The 23497-nt window shown below is 41.7% G+C and overlaps 1 protein-coding gene across 2 annotated transcripts in view; it reads right to left on the bottom strand.

Moving 5' to 3' along the window:
• The window catches only part of FRAS1 (Fraser extracellular matrix complex subunit 1), a 445491-nt gene extending 422902 nt beyond the window's left edge, over positions 1-22589 (bottom strand). Inside the window, exons 1-2 of one of the 2 annotated variants that reach the window (XM_054687966.1) lie at positions 21953-22589; positions 6054-6085 (exon numbers count right to left, since the gene is read on the bottom strand). In XM_054687966.1, the coding sequence (XP_054543941.1) occupies positions 6054-6085; positions 21953-22028 (108 nt within the window). In that variant the 5' untranslated portion in view covers positions 22029-22589. Of the gene's footprint in view, positions 1-6053; positions 6086-21952 lie in introns of those variants that run through there. The other variant, XM_037530712.2, reaches the window with a different exon arrangement.
• Between the last annotated feature and the right edge of the window lie 908 nt (positions 22590-23497).

Raw genomic sequence — 23497 nt, 5'->3', positions numbered from 1 at the left:
AACCCATTCCAATTACGTAAGCAAAAAAATAGCAAACCACGTAAACAATTTTCTTGTGAACGTCCTCACCACCACTAACAACACCTTCATCCAGGAGGGAACCATCCATCAGAACCATCCATCAGAACCTTCCATCCTTATATACTAAAGTACATTAAGAATTTTAAAGTTCTAATTTTACATCATCCTATATGGTAGGATGAAGTTATTTAAATTTAAGTTTTTATTAATTGGCATGAGAAGCAAAATTTAAAATTCAGTTCCTCACTTTTACCAGCCACATTTCAAGTACTTCAATTACCATGTGTTTGTGCTGCCATACTGGACAGTGCAGCTACAGAACACTTCCCATGGGCACAGAGAGTTTTACTGAATAGTACTGAGCCAAGGAACCCTGGAGATGATCAAAACTCTCTTTACAAATTTAGATACTGAAACCTCATTTCATTCAAGGACTTACTCAAGGCTACACAGCTAATACTCAACCAGGACCTGAACCAAGATACCCTGGCCTCTATTGACTCAGTCATTTCGACTCTGCCATCTTATTTCACTGAGATGCTGTGTCTGTTCCTTGCTAAGCAGGGGTTTTATTCACAAGCATGCATTCAATTAATCTTCACATCTAATCTATAGAATAAAGCCCTTTTATCAAGAAGATGAAATGGAGACACAGCAGCATAGAATATCGTATCTGAGGCCACACAGCAGGTACACAGTGGTTCCAAGATTCCAGCTCCAAATCCTGGGTCTTTCCATTGTGTTATACTATATATAGTAATATACTAAACATTCCACATCCTCGAAAAAATGTTCTAACTTTAAAGTGTTAAAAGGTAGTGTCTGGCCTCCCCAGTGGCGCAGCAGGTTGAGTGCAGCGTTGTGAAGCTATCCGCAGCCTCTGCAGGGCGGGTTCGATTCCCAGCTGGCCAGGGAAATTCCCACATGGCGCGGCAGACCTCTTCTGTCTCACCCACTGCTTCCCTGAGCAGTGCTTTCAGTTCATCTGCCTGTTCTTCTCCCCTCTCTGTCTCTGGTGAATTCTCTCACCCTCCCATGCCTCTGGCCTGTACCCCAGTTCTTGTATAAATAAATACATCTTTAAAAAAAAAAAAAGCTAGTGTCTCATGTCAGCATTTGTGAGTGAAAGTACCCTAGATAAGAAACTCCCAATGCCAAGCATAACCTTTTTATAACATCATTAACAGCAGCTAACCTTTATTAAATGCTGTAAATCACAAGCATGGAATTTATCTCCTTTAATCTTCACCAAAACCCTGTGAAGTAAAGAGTTCATTTCCATTTTACAGATATGAAAACTGTAGAATCCAACCATCCATGCCCACTAAGAACCGACTGTGGCAATGCTGAAGGAAAGTGAAATTACCTTTTACTCAACGTGGTTGGAACAGAACAGAGGTAGGTGAAAACCTTGAAGTAAAAAATGTATTTTCTTTCTCACTCTCACTCTCAAAGCCCCTGTCACAGTTAAACACATTAAGTAGGTAGTTCCCCTCGGATGGAGTCCTGATTTAACATGGTCACAATCTCAGTTCATAAGGACTGACTTTAGAGAAAGTTGGGGGAGCCCAGAGGTGAGCAAGAAGCACACCTGCAAATAGAATATTCAGTGTTTCTCAATATGTAGAAATTTTCAGTTCCTTCTTTTAATTTCTGGCCTGAAAAATGCAAGAGGAAACCAGGGAAGAGAGTGTTAAAGAAGAGACAGCTGAAGTCAGAGCACAACTAAGAGATGGCTACCGGTGGCTTAGAACCAACTCATACCAGAATGTCACCACAAGTCCATAGAGCTTCAAAAGCTGGGAGATACTATACACTGTGGGGGATGTGTAGGTATAATATTTATATTTTTAAGATGGAATGACCCCCTGAATGTTCCTGTATCATGTGGTGAATTTAGTGCACATTAGTGCCGGGAGCTTCAGTGAAATGGGAAGGGGTTACCCAGGGACAGTTGGCTTTTGCAGCAGGTCAGGGACAGAGACTGGCAGAGACAACTGCAGAGCAGGTGCAGTAGGGAGGGGATGGGCACACAGGACTGAAGATGAAATAAGCTAGCTGTGTTCAGAGACGGCAAATAGACCTACTCAGCTGCGAGAAACAGCAGGTGGGGGAAAATGGCTTTAGTGTCAGAACTGGGTTCGAATCCTTTCTTCAGCACTGACTAGTATGCATATTTGGACAAGTGACTTCTAATTTTTAGCCCTCAATTTCATATCTATAAAAGGCAAAAGATTTATACGATCTGAAGGGAAATCAGAGTATCAGCTTCCACATCTGTAAAGAGAACATCAATGTCCTGGGATTGTTGAGAGTATTAAATACATAGTAGGTACCTAATAACTATCACCCTCCTCTTTCTTCTCTTAATTAGTAAAAAGGAAAGAAGAGTTTTGTTATGGCAGAAAAGAACAAGCCAAGCACTGCATCTGAGTATCTTCCCCACATTATCTTCTTTAGTCCATGAAAACCCTTCGGGAAAGGCTTTGTTTAGCCTCATTTCATATAGGATATTATGGAGATTTAGGAAGGTCTGAGTTGATGTGTAGGGGAGAGAGAAGTATCAAAAGGAGGTCCGTCAGATACAAGGGCCCCAGGTATTCCACTATAAGTACAGTTGCCTAGGCAAAAAGTGAATGAGATTGGAAAGATATCAGTGGGGGCCTCCCTGGTGGTGCAAGGAGTTAAGCACCACACTATGAAGCAATCCACAACCTCTGCGGCATGAGTTTGATCCCCAGCCAGCCAGGGAGCAACCCACATGGCGCAGCAGACCTCTCCTGTCTCACCCGCTGCTCCCCTCAGCTGTGTATTTCAGTCAGTCTGCCTGTTCTGTTCCCCACTCTGTCTCTGGTGAATCCTCTCATCCCCAACCCCACACCTCCGGCCCGTACCCCAGCTCTTGTATGCAAAAATAAATAAATCTTTTTTAGAAAGAAAAAGAATAGGTATCAGTGGGAGGAATCTTCACAAGACAAGTAGAGAGCAACTCGCCACCTGTGCCTGGATCCATTCTCACTGGTCTGATATAGTTTATGAAATTCTTCTGGATATAATTGATGTTTTGCCACTTTCAACCAGATCCACTCTTCACTTCTCGTTCTTCAACTAAGAAATGAGTGAACCCCAAGAAACTCACATCCCTGAGGTAGTTTCCTCATCTATAAAATGGAGAGTTTGGATGTCATGATGACTGAAGTCACTTCTAGCTGTAAAGTGCCTGTGGGTAGGGACTCACACCACAACAGTCCCTGACTATGAAGTCTCTTAACACAGGGTTGTTTAACTGGAGAATCCTGGAAAAGTATATGAATGTTCTCAAAGTCTCCATTTTAATTCAAAATACATAAATGTCCACTCATTCCATTTTCTTGCTACAGGTACAATGTCTATCTTCAAAACCAGGCCTTGTTGAGGGAGCAGCACTGACTTATGCAGACAATTAACTGTGCCCACAATGGATCATCTACCATTTCCAGTTCGAAGTTCCTTAAAATGAAAGAGAATTTAAAATACTTTCAAATTAAACCGAATGCAGAATCTCTTTAGATTTTTGTGGGTTTTCCCAATTTTTGATAGCTGTTTCCCTCACGCTTAATTTGACAGCAAATTTTACTCACTTCTATGGAGTCCTTTTTAAAGTATTCAACATAGTTTCCCTAGAAACAAGAATTCTATTCCTTTCAACATTCATGTTTCACCAATTTAATTAAGCTATAAGTCAGATTTTGTCACTCCTAAGCTCTGTCTTTTCCAGCGGCTTACCCACCTTATTGTAAGGACAAGTGAAAGCCTCAAGTGCTTTGCCCCCACCCAGCTCTCTGACCTTGTCTCCAGCCATCCACCCACCGTCTCATTACGCACGCCAGCCTGTCTGACCACACTTCAAATGGCCAAGCAAGCTCCCACTCATACTGTACACTTGCTATTCCCCACTCTGAAATTCTCTCCTCCTGGATATCCAGAGGGCATGCTCTGCTAATCACCTCCTTCAGATCATTGTTCAAAAGTCACCTTCACAATGAGGCCTTTCCTACCACGCAATTTAAAGTATCCACCCTCATCCCCTGTTCAGCATTTGTCTTCCCTCCACCCGCTAGCTTTTCTCCATAGCAATTATCTGACATTCTATATATTTCGCTCATTAGAATATGAGCTTCATGTGAGCAAGGATTTTGTTTGTTTATTGATGCATTCCCAGTGCCTAAAACAGAAGGTGCACAGTTGTCACTGAATAAATATTTGTTTAATACTAATCTTTATTGCTGTAATAATAGACATTATTTTTTCTGTTTGAATTGCATAACTACAAGAATGAGTACATCAGGCTTGAGGAGGTTTAGATGCAAATGTAGCAGAGACTTGTACAAGAGCAAGAAGTCAACTGAAGAGGTTCTAAGGTATATGTTGCACCGGAATACAATTCGGCAGCCTTGAGAGTCCATGAGCCTGGGATTGGCCAGGACATAGGACCAAGGGGAACAAGATCATCTGTTAAAAGGAAATTGACTGGACATTCTTTCCTTTCACTTGATCAAACTGACCTCTCCACGTACCTGAACATTTCATATCCCAAGGTACAATCATAAAGAGCATTTTTGTCAAATATGAAAGACAATCTAGCCACTTTTCTACAGATCCAGGCAGCACAACAGAAAGAAGGCAGCTTGTTTTGTTTGATCCACCCCAAATGGCCAATTGTCTTTAGCAAATATCTCAATTTCTCTCTCTCATACTTGGCTCTTTATTAAAAGGGGGAAGGTATGAAATAATATGTGATCTCTTCATTAGTCTATTTTAAATATCTGATCGATAAATAGCTATGAAAATATATTGAAAAATTAGGAATCATTCTATACAATAAGCAATTCTCTTTGTATTTACATGGATAACTGACTTGCCTATATTATCTGCGATAGTCCCCCAAAACAGATGATGTACTTTATAGCACTTTGATTTTAAAATGATTCCAAAAACATATTGAAGAATAAACAGAAGAAAAATTATGCATTTAAGGATATTGAATGAGAAATAGAGAGCAAATGGTTTTCTCCTGAATCTATAATAGAAATATACACAGGAGAAAAAAATCATAAATCTCCAGAACAGTAACTATATTACATAAAGTTTAGATTCAAAAAACATTACTCTGAATAGCTACAATTATCTAGACTCTTGGATATTTCAGATATTTCTCATCTATTTCAACACCACAAGGGTAATCCGAGATGACTTATTAATATCACACATGTCAATAGCAAGTTGCAATGTAAATGAGCAAAAGTCTTTTTGGCCATCTCAGTTCTGTTTTTATTACAGCATTTATTAAACCAAAATAAAAATGTGGTGAAGAATGACTTGTCACACCATTTATTAGAGTTGATGGAGTGTAGACAGTCTTTCCAATAAGGCTTTAACACACTGTTATGCACCATAGTACATTATTAATGAAAAAAAAAATGCACGAAACTTGAATCAGCTTTCCCCCAAGTCATCTTGACATCACATTCAAAATCAGTTCTATCCTATATGGTAAAGCTTCAGAGATAAAATGTTAATTTGTTTGTTGTTTACCAAAATTCAAATGTATAATGCAAAGCAATCGACAGGAATCCTCCAGATTGTATTCAATTTAATAATTGTACTTTTTTTGAGAGAGTTTCAAAGGAAGAGACAAATGCAACAGGATGATAAACAAATTGTGCCCTCGTTCATATCTGACAAGAAAATGGGATCTAATTTTCTCTCTGATTGAAAAAACACAAAGGACAGCCACGGAATGCAAATTATATGTTGAGTGTTTGAACTTCTTTTCCAGTACCTGAGTATCCAAATGGAACTAATTCACTCTAGAAAAGGTATTAAGTAATTGAGCATGATTGTGCCAGGAGATGAGGGATAATCCTCAAACTGTGAAGCAAAATAAACACATTTTACAATGATAGGGTCACCTCACTCCTCACTCACTCAATAACCTCAATCAAGCATTGTGCATTCAAAAGAATAAGTCAAATATATTAAGAATGACCTACCGCCAACAAGGAACCCTGATAGACACAAGCACCTGTGGGGAAAAACAAAATAAGTATTAAAAGCAATAGATAATATACCAGTAGGCACTGCCCAGGCACACTAATTCTAAAACTATAGCCACATGCATGATTATCAGCAAACTGTGCTTTTTCCAAAATCCCAAAAGCATGAGCATTTTACAACTGGGGAAATAACCCCACACTCCATAACAACATTGCTTGGACATGCATGAGGAAAAGCATCATAAAAATTTGTTTGGATTTTAAAATAAATGCATACTAGAAAATACAGTGCATATTTTTCTTTGTGATATATCTGCAAAGACTTCATATCCAGTCTCAAATCACCTATCCAGATATCCCTATTAGTGTCTGCTTACCAAATTTCCAGTCTAATCCAAGAGGCCAACATTAATCCTTATGGCTTTCAATGCCTTTGCTCATTTTGGTTTCCAACAAGAGTTGCATTTGGTCTAGTCACGTCCCTTGAATTTGATGCCTTTCCTCCTTCATGAAGTTTCCTAGTACACAGGATTTTGTTCCTTCTCCTTTGGGCTCGGAAAACTTTGTTCCTATATCATTTTTCTGTGAATTCATTCTCCATTTCTTCCTTCTAGTATCATTGTTAATTAATAATATGAAAATGATGTGTCTACCCCACTATATATATATATATATATACACTTAGGACAGGGATTATTTCCACACCTTACTTTCCCTAACTCTCTATGTAGCAGGCATCCACTGAAGTATCTGGCTGATTATCTATTTAATGCATTTAACACAGTATGTTCTCTTTAGGAATACTAAAACAATTTACATGAGAGCAGTAGAGAGTGTAGTTACTTGAAAAGAACTCTTCCATTGAATAGCTGACTTGCAAAACTTTTCACCCATTTTGTATTTTTCTGATGGGTTGATAGGGGGCTGATTAGGAACTGATACATCTTTATATTCCACTCATTAAGCACCAAATAAGAAACAAAAGATGATTTGCTTCTAAATGAAAAAGAAGGCTGAATTTGAAATGAATAGCCTATATATATTCTGAATAACTAGCCTATCATAAACTAAATTCTCTAAGTTTTATATTTGAAAACAATGTAAAATTGTAATGTTAATTTTAAAAAATTACAAACATGATCTTGACCGACTTTGAGTAGCACAGAACCTAAATACATGTGGGTAATAATGCTAATATCTACTCTCTCAGGAACAAAGGCTGCAAAACAGAGTAGAGTATACACACACCAAAGCAAAAGCACATTTTGACAATGTGCCACATTTTGTATCTAAAAAAGGAAGGACACAGTTTACTACAGTGGCCACTAATAGGTTACTCATGTAATCTCAAAAATACTAACTTCTCTGGAATGGACTGGTTTACTTTTCCACCATTAATAAAATTAAGAACAATCTTCAAAGAAAATGAGATGGCTATTTAGACTGGGGTTTGAACCAATTATCTTGGTGAGTAAATTTATTAAAATGACATTTGTGGCTTTAACATCCACATAAAAATAACTAGAGATAGCATCTTAGAAGGAAATTCTTAACAGACATTTTTAAGAACTCCTGTCCCACACTTGAATGTAATAAAGGCCATATGTAGCCTTTTCATACATGAAAAACAGCTAGCTTCATACACAACAGTGAGAAACTGAAAGCTTTTCCTCTAAGACTGGGTCCAAGACAAGAATGTCTACTTTAGGGGCCTCCCGGTGGCGCAGTGGATTGAGCCCCACGCTGTGACGCTGTCCGCAGCCTCTGCAGTGCGGGTACCATCCCAGCTGGCCAGCGAGAATCCCACATAGTGCTGCAGACCTTTCCTGTCGTGCCCGCTGCTCCCCTCAGCAGTGAATTTCTGTCATCTGTCTGTTCTGTTCCCTGCTCTGTCTCTGGTGAATCCTCTCACCCTCCCATGCCTCTGGCCTGTACCCCAGCTCTTGTATAAAAATAAATAAATCTTTAAAAAAAAAAAAAAGAATGTCTACTTTAGGCAGCAATCCTGACCACCTATGACTATGCAGATGCCTTTCTTTTTCTTTCTCCTTTTTCTTTTTTTTTTTTTTTTTTTAAACATTTGTGCTTTCTTTCTTTCTTTCTTTCTTTCTTTCTTTATTTAAATTTATACAAGCACTGGGTACAGTCAGAAGCGCAGGAGGGTGAAAGAATTCACCAGAGCCAGAGCAGGGAGCAGAGCAGGTAGAAGGTACGAAGTACACTGCTGAGGGGGAGCAGCGGGCGGCAGGAGAGGTCTGCGCACCATGTGGGACCCTCCGCCAGTGGCCGGAGAGCAGCCGGGGATCGAACTGGTGCTGCAGAGGCTGCAGGCAGCTTCGCAACCCAGCGCTCAACCGCTGCGCCACTGGGGAGGCCCTCTTTCTCCTTTTTCTAATTAACCTGTTTAAAAAAAAAGAAAAAAAAGAAAAAAGAAAAAAAAAAGAATGTCCACTTTCAACACTACTATTCAACATAGTATTGGAAGTTCCAGGGTGAGCCATCAAATTAAGCAAGAAAAGGCATAAAAGGAATCCAAATTGGAAAAGAAGAATCACTACTTTCAGATGAACTGCTAATAGACATAGAAAACCTTAAAAATTCCACTATAAAAAAAACTATTAGAAACAATATATCAGTATAGGAAAGTAGCAGAATACAAAATCAATATGCAAATATCAGCTGTGTTTCTGTATGCTAGTAATGAACTAGAAGAAAGAAATCAAGAAAATAATCTATTTACAATTGAATCTAAAAGAATAAAGTATCTCAAAACAACCTTAACAAAGAAGGTGAAAGATCTGTACCATGAAAACTGTAAGACATTGTATAAAACATAAAAACAAAAAACCAGAAGACACAAATAGAAAGATGTTCCCTATTCAAGAACTGAAACAACTGATATTGTTAAATGACCATCTTATCCAAAGCAATATACAAATTCAATTCATCCCCTATTAAAGTTTCAATGGCATTCTTCAAAGAAATAGATGAAAAACTACTGATATGTATGGAAAACACAAAAGTCCTCAAATAGGAACTCCCCGGTGGCGAAGCGGTTGAGCGCTGGGTTGCGAAGCTGCCTGCAGCCTCTGCAGTGCTGGTTCGATCCCCGGCTGCTCCCTGGCCACCGGAGGAGGGTCCCACATGGCATGCAGACCTCTCCTGCCACCCGCTGCTCCCCTCAGCAGTGTACTTCGATCCTTCTGCCTGTTCTGTTCCCTGCTCTGGCTCTGGTGAATTCTCTCACCCTCCCTGCGCTTCTGACTGTACCCAGTGCTTGTATAAATAAATAAATAAATAAATCTTTTTAAAAAAAAGTTGTTATTTAAAAAAAAACAAAAAGTCCTCAAATAGCCAAAGCAATCCTAACAATAACAAAAAAGAACAGTGGCATCATATTCCCAGATTCAAAACTATTCTACAAAGCTATTGTTATCAAAACACCATGGTACTGGAATATTGTTATCAAAACACCACGGTACTGGAGGGCCTCCCCTGGTGGCGCAGTGGTTGAGCGCTGGGCTGCGAGGCTGCCTGCAGCCTCTGTAGCGCCGGTTCGTTCCCCATCAGCTGGCGATGGTCCCACCGAAATAAAAGAAATAAAATAAATAAACACCATGGTACTGAAACAAAGATAGACACACAGGCCAGTAGAATAGAGTTGAGGGTACAGAAATAAATCCACACTTAGACAAAGCAAGCAAGATTATACAAATGGTACTGGAAAACTGAGAGGTGTAAACAAAGGAATGAAACCAGACCACTATCTCACATCATTAACTCAAAATGCATTAAAGACATGGATGTAAGACTTGAAAGCATAAAATACATAGAAGAAAACATAAGCAAAATACTTAAAAGACCTTGGTTTCAGGGATGTCTCTGGGGTATCAACTATAATGATAAGGGAAACAAAAACAAAAATAAACAAATGGAACTACATCAAACTAAAAACTACGGCTCAGCAAATGAAATTATCATTAAAGCAAAAGATACCCCTACTCAATGCAAGAAGGTATACATACATCATACATATGACAAGGAGCTAATATCCAAGACCCACAAAGAACATATACATCTTAACAGAACGAAAACATATAACCCCATCAAAAAATAGAAAGAACACGGTAAATAGGCATTTCTTTTTTTTTTTTTTAGCAATATCAATAAAATTGAGATATTATTGCTTCTTTTATCATCCTACTTTTTTTATAATAAATTTTATTTTTATATTCCCCATACAATTTCAACCCCCCCATTTTGACCCCAATCCCTCCCCTCCCTCCACCCATCCCCCCAAAAGTGTCTCTGGTTCATAGATTTTTGTTGATTTTGATTTTCACTTTCTTATAGTTATTCATTTTCCTGGTCCCTTATTTAAGTTTTCTAGATTCCTGCTATGAGTGAGACCATCCGGTATTTTTCTTTTTCTTTCTGGCTTATTTCGCTGAGCATGATCCCTTCCAGCGCCATCCATGTTGCTGCAAATTGCATGTGTTTATCTTTTTTGAATGCCGAGTAATATTCCATGGTATATATGTACCACATCTTCTTGATCCAGTCATCTATTTTTGGGCATTTGGGCTGTTTCCAAAGCTTAGCTATTGTAAATAGTGCTGCTATAAACATAGGGGTGCAGGTGTTCTTTGGAATTGATGTTTCTGTGTCCTTTGGGTAAATACCTAGGAGTGGAATTGCTGGATCATATGGAAGCTCTATGTTTAGTAGGTCCAGAAATCTCCACACAGCTCTCCATAGTGGTTGGACCAGTTTGCACTCCCACCAACAGTGCAGGAGAGTTCCTTTTTCTCCACATCCTCGCCAACATTTGTTGTTGCTAGTTTTTTTAATATGTGCCATTCTCACTGGTGTAAGATGGTATCTCATGGTAGTTTTGATTTGCATTTCCCTGATTACAAGTGATGTTGTGAACATTTTTTCATATGCCTGTTGGCCATTTGCATTTCCTCTTCAGAGAAGTTTCTTTTTAGCTCTTCTGCCCATTTTTTGACTGGATTATTTTCTTTGTTGTTGTTGAGTCTCATCAGCTCTTTGCAGATTTTTGTGATCAATCCTTTATCATTAGTGTTGTGTGCAAAAATGTTCTCCCAGTCGGTGGGGTTTCTCTTAGTTTTTGTTATTGTCTCTTTCGCTGTGCAGAAGCTCTTTAATTTGATGTAGTCCCAGCTGTTTATCTTTGCCTTCACTGTCACTGCTTTGGGTGATGTGTCTGTAAAGATGTCTTTGATGTGCAAATCACGTAGTGTTTCGCCTATATTTCCTTCTATGTATTTTATGGTTTCAGGTTTTATGTCTAGTTCTTTAATCCATTTTGAGTTGATTTTTGTGTATGGTGTGAGGTAGTGGTCAAGCTTCATTCTTTTGCATGTAGCGACCCAGTTTTCCCAGCACCATTTATTGAACAGACTTTCTTTGCTCCAATGCATATTCTTTGCTCCTTTGTCAAATATTAGTTGACCATAAATCTGTGGGTTTATTTCTGGATTTTCTATTCGATTCTATTGGTCTGTGTGTCTGTTCTTGTTCCAATACCATGCAGTTTTGATGATTATGGCTTTGTAGTATAGCCTGAAATCTGGGAGTGTGATGCCTCCATTCCCTTCTTTTTTTACAGGAGAGCTTTGGCTATTCGGGGTTTTTGGTGATTCCATATGAATTTCATCAATAATTGTTCTATTTCTTTGAAGAATGACATTGAAATTTTTATTGGAATAGCATTGAATCGGTATATTGCTTTTGGTAGGATGGCCATTTTAATAATGTTTATTCTTCCAATCCATGAGCAGGGGATGTCTTTCCATTTCTTTGTATCTTCTTCTATTTCTTTTAACAGTGTTTTATAGTTTTCTTTGTAAAGGTCCTTTACCTCTTTTGTTAGATTTATTACCAAGTATTTGATTTTTTTTGTTTCGATAATAAAGGGGATTTTTTTTTCATTTCTTCTTCTTCAGATTTATTGTTAGTGTATAGGAAGGCTTCTGACTTTTGCATGTTGATTTTGTATCCTGCCACTTTGCTGAACTGATTGATGAGTTCAATTAGTTTTTCTATGGAGTTTTTGGGGTTCTCTATGTATATTATCATATCATCTGCAAATAGTGATAGTTTGACTTCTTCTTTTCCTATTTGGATTCTTTGGATGTCTTTCTCTTGTCTTATTGCTCTGGCTAGGACTTCCAGTATTATATTGAAAAGCAGTGGTGAGAGTGGACATCCTTGTCTTGTTCCAGATCTTAATGGAAATGCTTTCAGCTTTTCACCATTGAGAATGATACTGGCTGTTGGCTTGTCATAGATGGCCTTTATGATGTTGAGGTATGTTCCTTGTATCCCAAGAATTTCAAGGGCTTTTATCATGAATGGGTGTTGCACTTTGTCGAAAGCTTTCTCAGCATCTATTGATATTATCATATTAGTGTAATGTTGGCTTCATAGAACATGTTAGGTATTATACCTTCCTTCTCAATTTTTGGAAGAGTTTGTGAAGGATAGGTACCAATTCGTCTCTGAATGTTTGGTAGAATTCATTTGTAAATCCATCAGGTCCTGGGCTGTTGTTTTTGGGGAGGTTTTTGATTACCATTTCAATTTCGCTAATTGTAATTGGTCTGTTTAGGTGTTCTATTTCTTCTTTATCTAGCTTTGGGTGATTGTAGAGTTGTAGGAAATTGTCCATCTCCTCTAGATTGTTGAACTTGTTTCCATATAACTGTTCATAGTAGTTATTATTCTTTTGATTTCTGCTGTGTCCGTTGTGATTTCTCCTCTTTCATTTATTATCCTATTTATTTGTGCTTTCTCCCTTTTTGCCCTTGTGAGCCTGGCTAGGGGTTTATCTATTTTATTTATTGTTTTGAAGAACCAGCCCTTGGTTTCATTGATCTTTTGGATTGTTTTTTTAGTTTCGATTTCATTTATTTCTGCTTTGGCTTTTATTATTTCTTTTCTTCTACTGGTTTTGGGGTTTTTTTGTTGTTCTTTTTCTAGATGTTTGAGCTTTGAGATTAGGTTGTTTCTTTGAGTTCTTTCTTGTTTCTTGATGTGAGCATCTATTGCTATATATTTTCCTCTTATTACTGCTTTTGCTGCATCCCATACATTTAGGAAATTGGTGTCCTCCTTGTCATTCAATTCAAAGAATTTTTTAATTCTTCTTTTATCCCCTCGTTAGTCCAGTGGACTTCCAGTAGTGTGGGTTTCAATCTCCACGAGGTAGGAGAGTACCTTGCCTTCTTTTTATGGTTTATTTCTAGTTTGATGCCTTTATGGTCAGAAAAGATGGTTGGTATGATTTCAATCTTGGTGTATCTGTTGATGTTTGTCTTGTGCCCCAGTATGTGATCGATCCTGGAGAATGATCTGTGTGCACTTGAGAAAAATGTATACTCAGATTTTTTTGGGTTTAGTGTTCTATATATGTCTGTTAAGCCCAAGCACTCTAGATCCTTATTTAGAGCTTTAGTGTCTTTACTTATTTTTTGTCTTGTTGATCTATCCATTGTTGATAGTGGTGTGTTGAAGTCTCCCACTACATATGTGTTTTCTCTGATGTCTGTTTTCAGAGATGCCAATAGTTGTCTGATATATTTTGGTGCTCCTTCGTTTGGTGAATATATGTTAATGAGTGTTATATCTTCTTGAAGTATTGTCCCCTTGATCATAATGTAATGACCACTGGGGTCTCTTTTTATCTTTTTAAGTTTGAAATCTGTTTTATCTGATATGAGTATAGCTGTTCCTGCCTTCTTTTTTGGTCCATTTGCTTGTAGAATTGTTTTCCATCCTTTAACTTTGAGTCTATTTTTATCTTTTGCAGCTAAATGTGTTTCCTGGAGACAGCAAAAGGTTGGGTTTTGTTTCTTAATCCAGCCTGCAACTCTGTGTCTTTTTATTGAAGAGTTTAGTCCATTTACATTTAGAGTTAGTATTGATATGTTAGCATCTGTATTTGCCATTGTGTTTGTCTTTCCTTTGATTTTATTTATTTATTCTTTTAATAACTTTCTTTGGCCTTCTTTTGTTGTTATTCGTCCCTCTGAGGTTCTGGCTTTAGGACTCCTTGTAGTGTTTTTTGGAGTGGGGGTTTAGTCGTAATAAAATTCCAGAGTTTCTCTTTGTCTGGGAAGGTCCTTATTCTTTCTTCATAGAGGAAGGAGAGCTTTGCAGGATAGAGTATTCTTGGTTGGCATCTGTTTTCTTGGAGTCTGTTGACTATGTCCCTCCGCTCTCTCCTTGCCCTTAGTGTTTCTTCAGAGAAGTCTAATGTCAGTCTGATTGGTTTCCCTTTGAACGTTATCTGTTTCTTCCCTCTTGTTAGTTTCATTATTTTTTCCTTGTCTTGGATTCTTGGGAGCTTTACTATTATGTGTCTTGCTGTATTTTTCCTTTCGTCATGGAAGTTTGGTGTTCTTCTTGCTTCTTGTATATCAATTTTCAGCTCCTTCTTCGCGTTTGGGAAGTTCTCTTCAATTATATCCTTGAATATTTTCTCTGTTCCTACATCTCTCTCCTCTCCTTCTGGGATTCCTATAACTCTTATATTTCCTTTCCTCATGGAGTCAGATAGTTCCCGAAGTCTTTCTTCGGTCTTTTTCCTTCGTACTTCTCCTTCCTTTTCTGTTTTAGTTCTTTTTATTTCTGTGTCTTCAAGAGTACTTATTCGCTCTTCCATTTCATCTATTCTGCTTTCATTGCTTTTCCCAGAGTTCTTTAGCGTCTCCATTAATTCTTTGATTTCCTGCATTTCTTTTACTTCCCTCTTTAGGGACTCAATTTCATTCTTCTGGTCATTAATTATTTTCCCCTTATCATTGTTTTCCTTTATGACTTCTGTCAGTTTTTTAATCACAACAATTTTAAATTCTCTATCTGGAAGGCTCAGAAGTTCTTCCAAGTTACTGTCGTTGCAATCTGGTAGATGGTTTTCTTTTTGCGGTGTGCTTTTTTGCTGAGGAGTTGCTGGGTTGCATGTGGTTTTTCTACTCCCTACTGCCTGTTTTCTAATTTGCCGTATTCCTTGTGACACTGTGTTGCTGGTACTGGCCGGCATCTTGGGCGACCTTCCCAGCTCACCACTGGCTCCTCTGGGGAACTTCTGCTGGGTTCACAAGTCTCCAGCAAAGAAAGGTCCCTGCTGCAAAATGGCGATGCGGGAACGTGCTCCCCTGCACGCCCGGTCTGCCCCAGTGGTGGGTGCTGCTCCCCTCTGGGCTGGAACTGCAGGCTAGAAGGCGCCCGGCATGGGCAAGCCTCCCAGCTTACCTCTGTCTCCTCGGTGAGCCTTCTGCTGGGTTCACACAGTCTCCAGCAAGAAAGGTCCCTGCTGCAAAATGGCGATGCGGGAACGCGCTCCTAAATAGGCATTTCTCCAAAGAAGACACAGATAACCAACAAGGACATGAAAAAAATTGTTCACACACACTTATCAGGAGAATACAAATAAAAACCACAATGAGATACCACCTCACACCCATAAGAATGGCCCACATCAAAAAAAAAAAAAAAAAAAACAGAAACAAGTTATTTGTGAGAATGTGGGAAAAAAGGAATCCTCATACACTGTTGGTAGGACTGTACACTGGTCCAAACCCTATGGCAAAGAGTATGGCAGTTTCTCAAAATATTAAAAATAGATCTACCACATGATCCAGCAGTTTCACTCCTAGGTATCTGTCCAAAGACCACAAAAACACTACTTTGAAGGGGTATATGCTCTCATGTGTACATTGCAGCACTGCTTACAAAAGCCAAGTTAATGGAAAAAAATAGATATAACCCACAACAGATGAGTGAATAAAGAAGATGTGGAAGGGGCCTCCCTGGTGGTGCAAGAGGTTAGGCAACACACTGTGAAGCGATCTGCAGCCATTGCAACAGGAGTTCGAGCCCCAGCGGCCAGGGAGAAACCCACATGGCGCAGCAGACCTCTCCTGTCTTGCCCGCTGCTCCCCTCAGCAGTGTATTTCAGTCCGTCTGCCTGTTCTGTTCCCTCTCTATCTCTGGTGAGACCTCTCACCCTCCCGCATCTCTAGCCTGTACCCCAGCTCTTGTATGCATACATAAATCTTTAAAAAAAAAAAAAAGATGTGGTATATATATACACAGTGAACTACTACTCAATAATAAAAGATGAAATCTTGCCAATTGAGACAATATGGATGGGTCTAAAAGGGATTAGGCCAGGCCTCCCCGGTGGCGCAGTGGTTGAGTGCTGGGTTGCGAAGCTGCCCGCGGCCTCTGCGGCGCCGGTTCGATCCCCGGCTGCTCCCCGGCCACCAGAGGAGGGTCCCACATGGCGCACAGACCTTTCCTGCCGCCCGCAGTGTACTTCGGTCTTTCTGCCTGCTCTGCTCCCCGCTCTGGCTCTGATGAATTCGCTCACCCTCCCGCGCTTCTGACTGTACCCAGTGCATGTATAAACAAAACAAACAAACAAACAAACAAATAAATAAATAAATAAAACATGCCTCTATTAAAAAAAAATTTAAATAAATAAATAAATAAAAAGGATTAGGCCAAACAAAATAAGTCAAAAGGAGAAAGATAAAAGATTATCACTTACGTATAACAAAAGTAAACTTTTAGACTAAATAAACAAAATTTAACCTTTACAATGACACCACCTTCAATAATTTTATTACCTTTCAATAGCCAGTATCTTTCAAGTTTCCAAAATCAAGTATATTAAGAAGTATTCAAGCACCCATATCAAAACCCATTTCTGGAAGTTTAGACAGATGCTATAAACTCACTGTAACGTGAAAAAATAAAGCAGAAAGGAGTGTGGTGGCACCACATACACACTTGGTTAAGCCAAACATCTGCTAGAGACTCAAGTCAAAATGCTATGTAGTTGCTGATAAATTCTATCATTAGGGAAAGGAAATAACTCAACTTGGGTTGCTCTATGATGTACAACTCCAAAGGAAATAAGTTTCACCCTCGGAGGGTTTTGCTAAAACAGAACAGCTCTACCCCGAAGGCAGCCTCACAAATGAGTCTCCATTAACATGGTTTCCAAAACCTCATTTCTATTCTCTTGAGACAATAAAGCATTCCAGTGCTTTATTGCCCAGTCCTATCAAACATTTATCACCACCCTATGCCAGATGTGATCCTCCAAAGCTAGCATATTTTGCACACACACAGCACATGCTTCACATCCCCCAGGAGATGAAGTTGGGAGGTTGGTTGACTTGGTGCAGGGTAGTCTCTGGTTCTGCACTAAAACAAAATCCTTTTACTTAACCCATCAATTCATATAACATGACAAACAAAGTGGTCCTCTCCACTCATCACTTTTTCTCAAGGAGTACTAGAGTCTTTGCAGCATGAAGTTCTGTAGGTGAAGAGGTCATGTATGGTGCCAAGAAAAAAGCTGGACCCTGAGACCATCCTCTTCCTTTGTGGTCAAATAAGCAAACATTACTTCACAGTCATTGGAACAAATAAATATTTGCTTTTAAGATCTTTTGCACATGATAGCATGTTCCTTTATAACATACCTGTATGAAGTCGGAAGTTTTTAGCAAAAATGTGATTTTATTTGCACCAGCACTCACATCCTGAAACTATTCACTACAGAAACTGGACCTGGTAAACTGAGTGAAGCAGAGCAGTTAAATCCAAGAGCACAGAACGTCAGGCCCATTAATTCAGAGAACTATTAGTGGTACATACGACCATAAGATATGAAGAGATTTGGAAAGCACGATATCACAGAGGCTTGATTCATTAGGAATAGTCACAAGTTGGCATTTAAATGTTCAAGCTTTATGTTGTGTTAAAATTCAGCATATGGCTTATAGACTGTGGTTAAATAGAATCGTGTTCTGGACTGAAAGGACAGTCCTGATTATTGTCAACCAGGATTCTGATCAATTAACAGTTAAAATGAAATTGGGCCAACAGTTTTTGAACGGATTGTAGATTTGGCAAATGGCTCCAACTTCACCATGTGGTAATGCCCTCCCCTCTCCTGAGCCATGTGGTGGTGAGTATTTTATGACTACTGTGTCTAAGTAAAATTGAGTGATATTGCCACTCAAGTCTTAACAGTGAATACAGATGGCTGTGCCCTCACTAAATGATGTGTATGAGGAGGTAACACCCAGAGTCCAATCCCCAACAGAGAACAGAAATGTATAAGAGCCTATGATGGTAAATCACCCCTTTATTTCCACTAGCAGGAAGATGCAAAAGCCAGAAGATACAAAGTTGCAATTATTCAAATTGGAAAATCCACCAAGGACCAATGTTCACATATCCTACTGCTATTTTACTGATATTAACCATTTCTGGATATACAAACTCCTTGAGGGCTGGTATTATGAATTCAGTTTTTTGACATCTGTATCCCCCTACTAGACACATAAGCTCTGAATAAAGATTTGTGGAATGGAATAATGAAGAGATGAAATATTTTTCCCCAGTCTATGTCTTCTCTTCCTTAACACTGAGTTTTAAGCATGGAATCTTACACAGAAGGAACCCTCAGCCAAGAGTGGAACCAAATATGCTGATCCCTCATAAATAAAACATTGTCTATCAAATAATACTTTTCAACATATTCTGTTACTGGCATTTATAGGGAAAGACTGGGAGATTGTGGGATTGGCTAAAGTTACATGGAGAGTGATAGGACACAGACTTAAAAACTCATTCTATTAACCTCCATGTTCTATCTAGTGCAACTTCACAGAATTTCCACTATCACTATAAATCGAGATGTGTTTCTCAAAAAAATGTAATGGCAGAGCTTATTTGACTCAGAATGCATCCATGCTTGCTAGAAGTTTCTGTGACTTCTTAATTGTATTAAGTTCTCAACTCGTAGTAGTTTGTCAGTTTGACAATTTGAGACAAGGTAAAATAATACTGCTAATAAATTGCTGGTAAAAAACTATATTTTTAATAACTAAAATAAAATTCAGAACCAAAAAGTTGCAACTGACCATAAATGGAAGCACACATTGATCCTGTATTTTCTATGTTGGATGATTGGCAAACACTTTAGAGCTATCACCAAGCCAATGCCAGCATTTGGAATCACAGCCCAAAGAAGTTAGGTGGTACATTCAAGGTCACACTGCAGCTTCTCATAGAAGCCATTTTAAGGTTAATTCAAAGGAATGTAATTTGGTAATCATACCAATATTTTTTATCACCTATTGTGTACTAGCTGAGTTGGAAAAAATAGGGATAACTAGGAGCCATCCTCAGCTCTCAGTGAGCACACTAAATGAGAACCGACCACACCTTTATCAACACTAACTGTAGGATTTTTTTTAAAAAATTATTTATACAAGAACCGGGGTACAGGCCAGATGTGCGCAAGGGTGAGAGGATTCACCAGAGACAGAGCGGGGAACAGAACAGGCAGATGGACCGAAAAAAACTGCCAAGAGGAGCAGCGGTGAGACAGGAGAGGTCTGCCGCGCCATGTGGGTATCTCCCCAGCCCACAGAGCTCAAACCTGCACTGCAGAGGCTGCGGACAGCTTCACAACACTGCACTCAACCCGCTGTGCCACCAGAGAGGCCCCAATTGTAGGATTATTAACTGATGTAGAAGCCTGTGTGACATGCTCCTGACTTAGAAAAATATATATTTTGACTTGGTAATGGCAGTTGCTAATTTAGAATCCTATCTCAGCAATGCTGGAAAACGTGCTACTTCTCACTGAGGACAAATTCTTCCATGGCCACTTCAAGAGAAGTACACTTGTGAATGCTTGTTTTCCATTTTTAAAAAGCACTGCCAAGGCTAGTAATACAAACTTGAGGAAATCTCTAAGACCCTTAAGATTTCCAACCTTGTCCTCAATGTTTTCATATTTAAGAGAAAAGAAAAACTTGACAAAACCAAATTAAAGTCCTCATGAGATGACAGCTAGGTTTTTTTGGCTGTGGGATTGACATCACTTAATTAAATTCATTAAATGAGATAATAGAAAGTACTTAACACAATGCGAGGCAAAGATGTACTCAATAAACGCCCATATTCATTCACTCATTGATGATTAGATAAGCATCACTGTGCCTTGGCTGGAAACCCAAACATCTATCAATCAAATTTGTAAAATGATTCCAAAATGCTCTGACGGTGAGACCAAACGGTTAAGAACAAAGTTTCCAAAGAATCTTTGGCAGAATAGCGCCCCTCTAGTCCTGCACTCGTCCTGCCCCCACATAAGACTGGACATTCTTAAACTCTGTCCACCTTCACTACAGCGAACCCTTTTTAATAATAACGGTTTTTATAATTTCAAGAAATTTTGTTCTGAAAAACTGCATCATTCCAGCTGCCCCCTGGTGAGCTATCTCAGAGAGAGAGCACGTTTTCAGCGTTGCTGAGATAGGATTCTAAATAAGAATCTGCCACCACCAAATGAAAATGTAATTTTTCTAAGTCTCGAAGTTCAAATTTGGGTGGTCTGGGCTATCTCTCGCATCTGGACCATTAATACAATTAAGCCCTTAACTTTTATTTTTTGTAAAGTATGCAACGCGCACACATATAGTAAACTACACATATTTTTACTGGTTTAAAGAGGTTCTGCACAGGCCCCAGACGTGCTTTTTCCGGCGACAGTACACACTTGACACACGACCCCGAGGGCAGCGGGAGGAGATGCCCATCCCCACGCCAAGCCGCACCATTGCGCGTGGATTTCCAAGGCCACGCCACTTTCTCCCCGAAAGCGAGCAGAGGCAGCTGCTCCAGGGGCTGGAGGCCGACGGGAGGCAGGACTTCGTGCTGCACCCGCGAGTGGCCCCCACCCGACACCCGCGCGAGGAAGGCGCCCCGCCCCGCGCCCGCGCCGCCGCGGCTGCAGCTCTGATTTGCAGCGGGGCAGGTGAACTCTCTCTCCTTCCCGCAGCTGGAGGGATAATAAATGGAGCCGGGAGGGAAAGCCGGGAGGCCCGGGCTGTGGATTAAGCAGCCTTCCCACCAGCCCGCCAGCTCCCTCCCACCTCTAAGCACCAGCCGGGCGACTTTCCCCGCTCCAAAGAGCAGGTGGGAGCTCCCAGCGCCTAGCGTGCTCGGGTCCGCCAGCCTAGGACCCTTTACTTATTGATTCATTTCTTTGCCTGAGTCAAGATTGCTTTTGCTATCATGGCGACAACAATGCTCAGACTCCTTCTTTCTTTGCTCCAGCTCCTGGGTTTGACGCCTAAGTTGGAGCCCCGGAGCAAAACAGGGAAGCAGAGGGCGAAGTCAGAAAGGAAGCTAAACTCCTATTACCCACTTCCCCCACCCCACCCCCACCCCCACCCCCACCCCCCCGGGGAAGCAGGTAGACTAGTGCCTCCCCGGCTGGTGCGATTTCTTTTAGTGCAAGTGAATTGCTTACATCCAGAACACGCTCTAAGCAGCTAATGATAAAATCTTAACTAGACTTTACCGAGACTTATTGAGGCGACAGGGCGGGAGAGTGGCGGAGACTATTAAGATGCCGGATGGTAGGTTTTATAGAAGTATTTTTACACAGGTGAGAGTAACTGCTCGCCCTTCACTAAACGCTCCAGGCAGCTGCCTTCTTTTCGGGGACAGCGGAGAGGTGGGAAAAAAGACTCCAATTTCAGAGCTGCCACTTCGGTCCGCCACCCACCCACCCACCCTAACGCACTAAGTGCAGAGAAAGGTAGGCAGGAGCGGGGCGTGTGCGCTGAATGCAAAATAATCTTTTTCTCAGAAAAAGCCCACCTGGTTGCCCTCCCACCCTTCCAACCACCCACCGACCTGCCCACCTGCCTAGCTCCAAAAAACTTCCATCCGACCCACAATTCCATAAACACGTTGGGCTTTTTAAAGAGCACGGACACACACACACACACACACACAACACACACACACACAGAGAGCTCTCTCACCTTCAGAATGATGAGGCAATGCTGCAAATTCCGCCAGAGCTAGGGCCACCCCGAGCCACACTTTGAAGACACCCATTGCCGCCTCGGCACCCACGCTGGAGGAGCTCAGCCTTCAGCATCCAAGAACCAGCTCTCCGCCGAAACGCCGGCCTCCGCACCCCGAGCCCGGGCGCAGAAAGAGCGGGGGTCGGCCGGCGGCTACCTCCAGGGAAATGAGGTGATGGTGCGGCCCGCCCGGGCGGGCGGGGGATTCAGTTCACTCGCTGCCGGGGCGGAGAGCGCGCCCTGCTCGCCAGCAAAGCAGGACGCCAACGTGGGCTGCACTTGGGAGGAAAAAAAGAGGAGGCAGAGCTCAGTTCCCGGCAAAGTCTCGCCGGAAAGTTGCGGGTCACCGGCCGGCGGCGCCTCCCAGCATTTCCCTGTGGCAGGACCCGTGCAGATCCCGGCGCAGGTTCCACTGAAACAGCTTTTCAAAGTTCACTTGACACTCGACGTAGGCTCTGCGTCGGCAGAGGAGGGGGGCAGCAGCAGCCCCGAAAGACCCACCCACACCTCCTTCTTGGTGCGGCCACCCGGCTCCGTGGAGCTCCGCCGGCGGGGGCCGCTCGCAGGAAACTTTGCGCGGCGCTGCAGGCAGCTCCCGGGACCGGTCGGCGCTGCAGCCGCACCGCGCCGCCTCCAGCCGCGCTCCCTGCAGCGGACTGTTCCAAAGCTGCCCGGGAAAGACGCGGGCCGCGGCGCGCAGGGCTCGACTGCTACTTTCTCGTCCCCGCCCCTCGCAGGGGTGCGGAGAGCTGCGGGGTCCCCGTGTGCTCCACACCCAGAGCCACCTCCGCACCGTTCACCCAGGAGCTTGCCTGCAGGGTCGGGTGTGATTAAGGGAGCAGAGGAGGAGCCATTATTTTAAATGCACGGAGGAGAAAGGTGGAGAGACTGGAAGGGACCCCGAACTCAATGCCACTCGGCCCAGTAAGCCCGGAAACACACAGAATCGGCCCCGGCTGGATCCCCGCGTTTGAGGAGACACGCTCCACCTTCCTCTGCTTCCCTCCCTCCTTCCTCTCTCCTTTGCGCGGTGTGAAAATGGACCCAGGGACTCGGAGCTTTGGCAAAGATTCCAGAAAGTCACGTGGAGAAGGGGAGAAGCGGGGGAGGGGGGAGAAGCGAGAGGAAGCGGAGAGAGCAACCTGATCCCCTTTTCGTTCTGCTGGAGTTCAGATTGCCTTTGTCTGGGGCGGGATCAAAAGTGGTCACACGAGGGAGGAGGGGGTGCAGGAAAATGGCGTGGACCTTGCTCGGGCACGGCTGAGGCTGGCGAACCCCTCCCTCTACACCCCTCCCTCGAGGAGGGGCTGAGTCCCCCTCTCTGGAGGAGGGACTGATACCCACATTCAAAGGCCCTGACTCTACTCCCCTAACCCCAGCCCCGCCACTCCTGCTGGACTAAGTGCACGAGGCGGACCTGATCCATCGTCCTCGCTGCGGGACCCTCGGGTCGTCCCCTCCTAGGTTTAGCAGCAGCCGGGAGGTTTGCTGCGTGTGTGT

Source organism: Talpa occidentalis, unplaced genomic scaffold, assembly GCF_014898055.3.
Source record: "Talpa occidentalis isolate TD23 unplaced genomic scaffold, MPIMG_talOcc4v2.1 talOcc4.6, whole genome shotgun sequence".
NCBI classification, from domain to species: domain Eukaryota; kingdom Metazoa; phylum Chordata; class Mammalia; order Eulipotyphla; family Talpidae; genus Talpa; species Talpa occidentalis.
The sequence above is the reverse complement of the archived record's forward strand: the minus strand, read 5'-3'. Positions and strand labels throughout refer to the sequence as shown.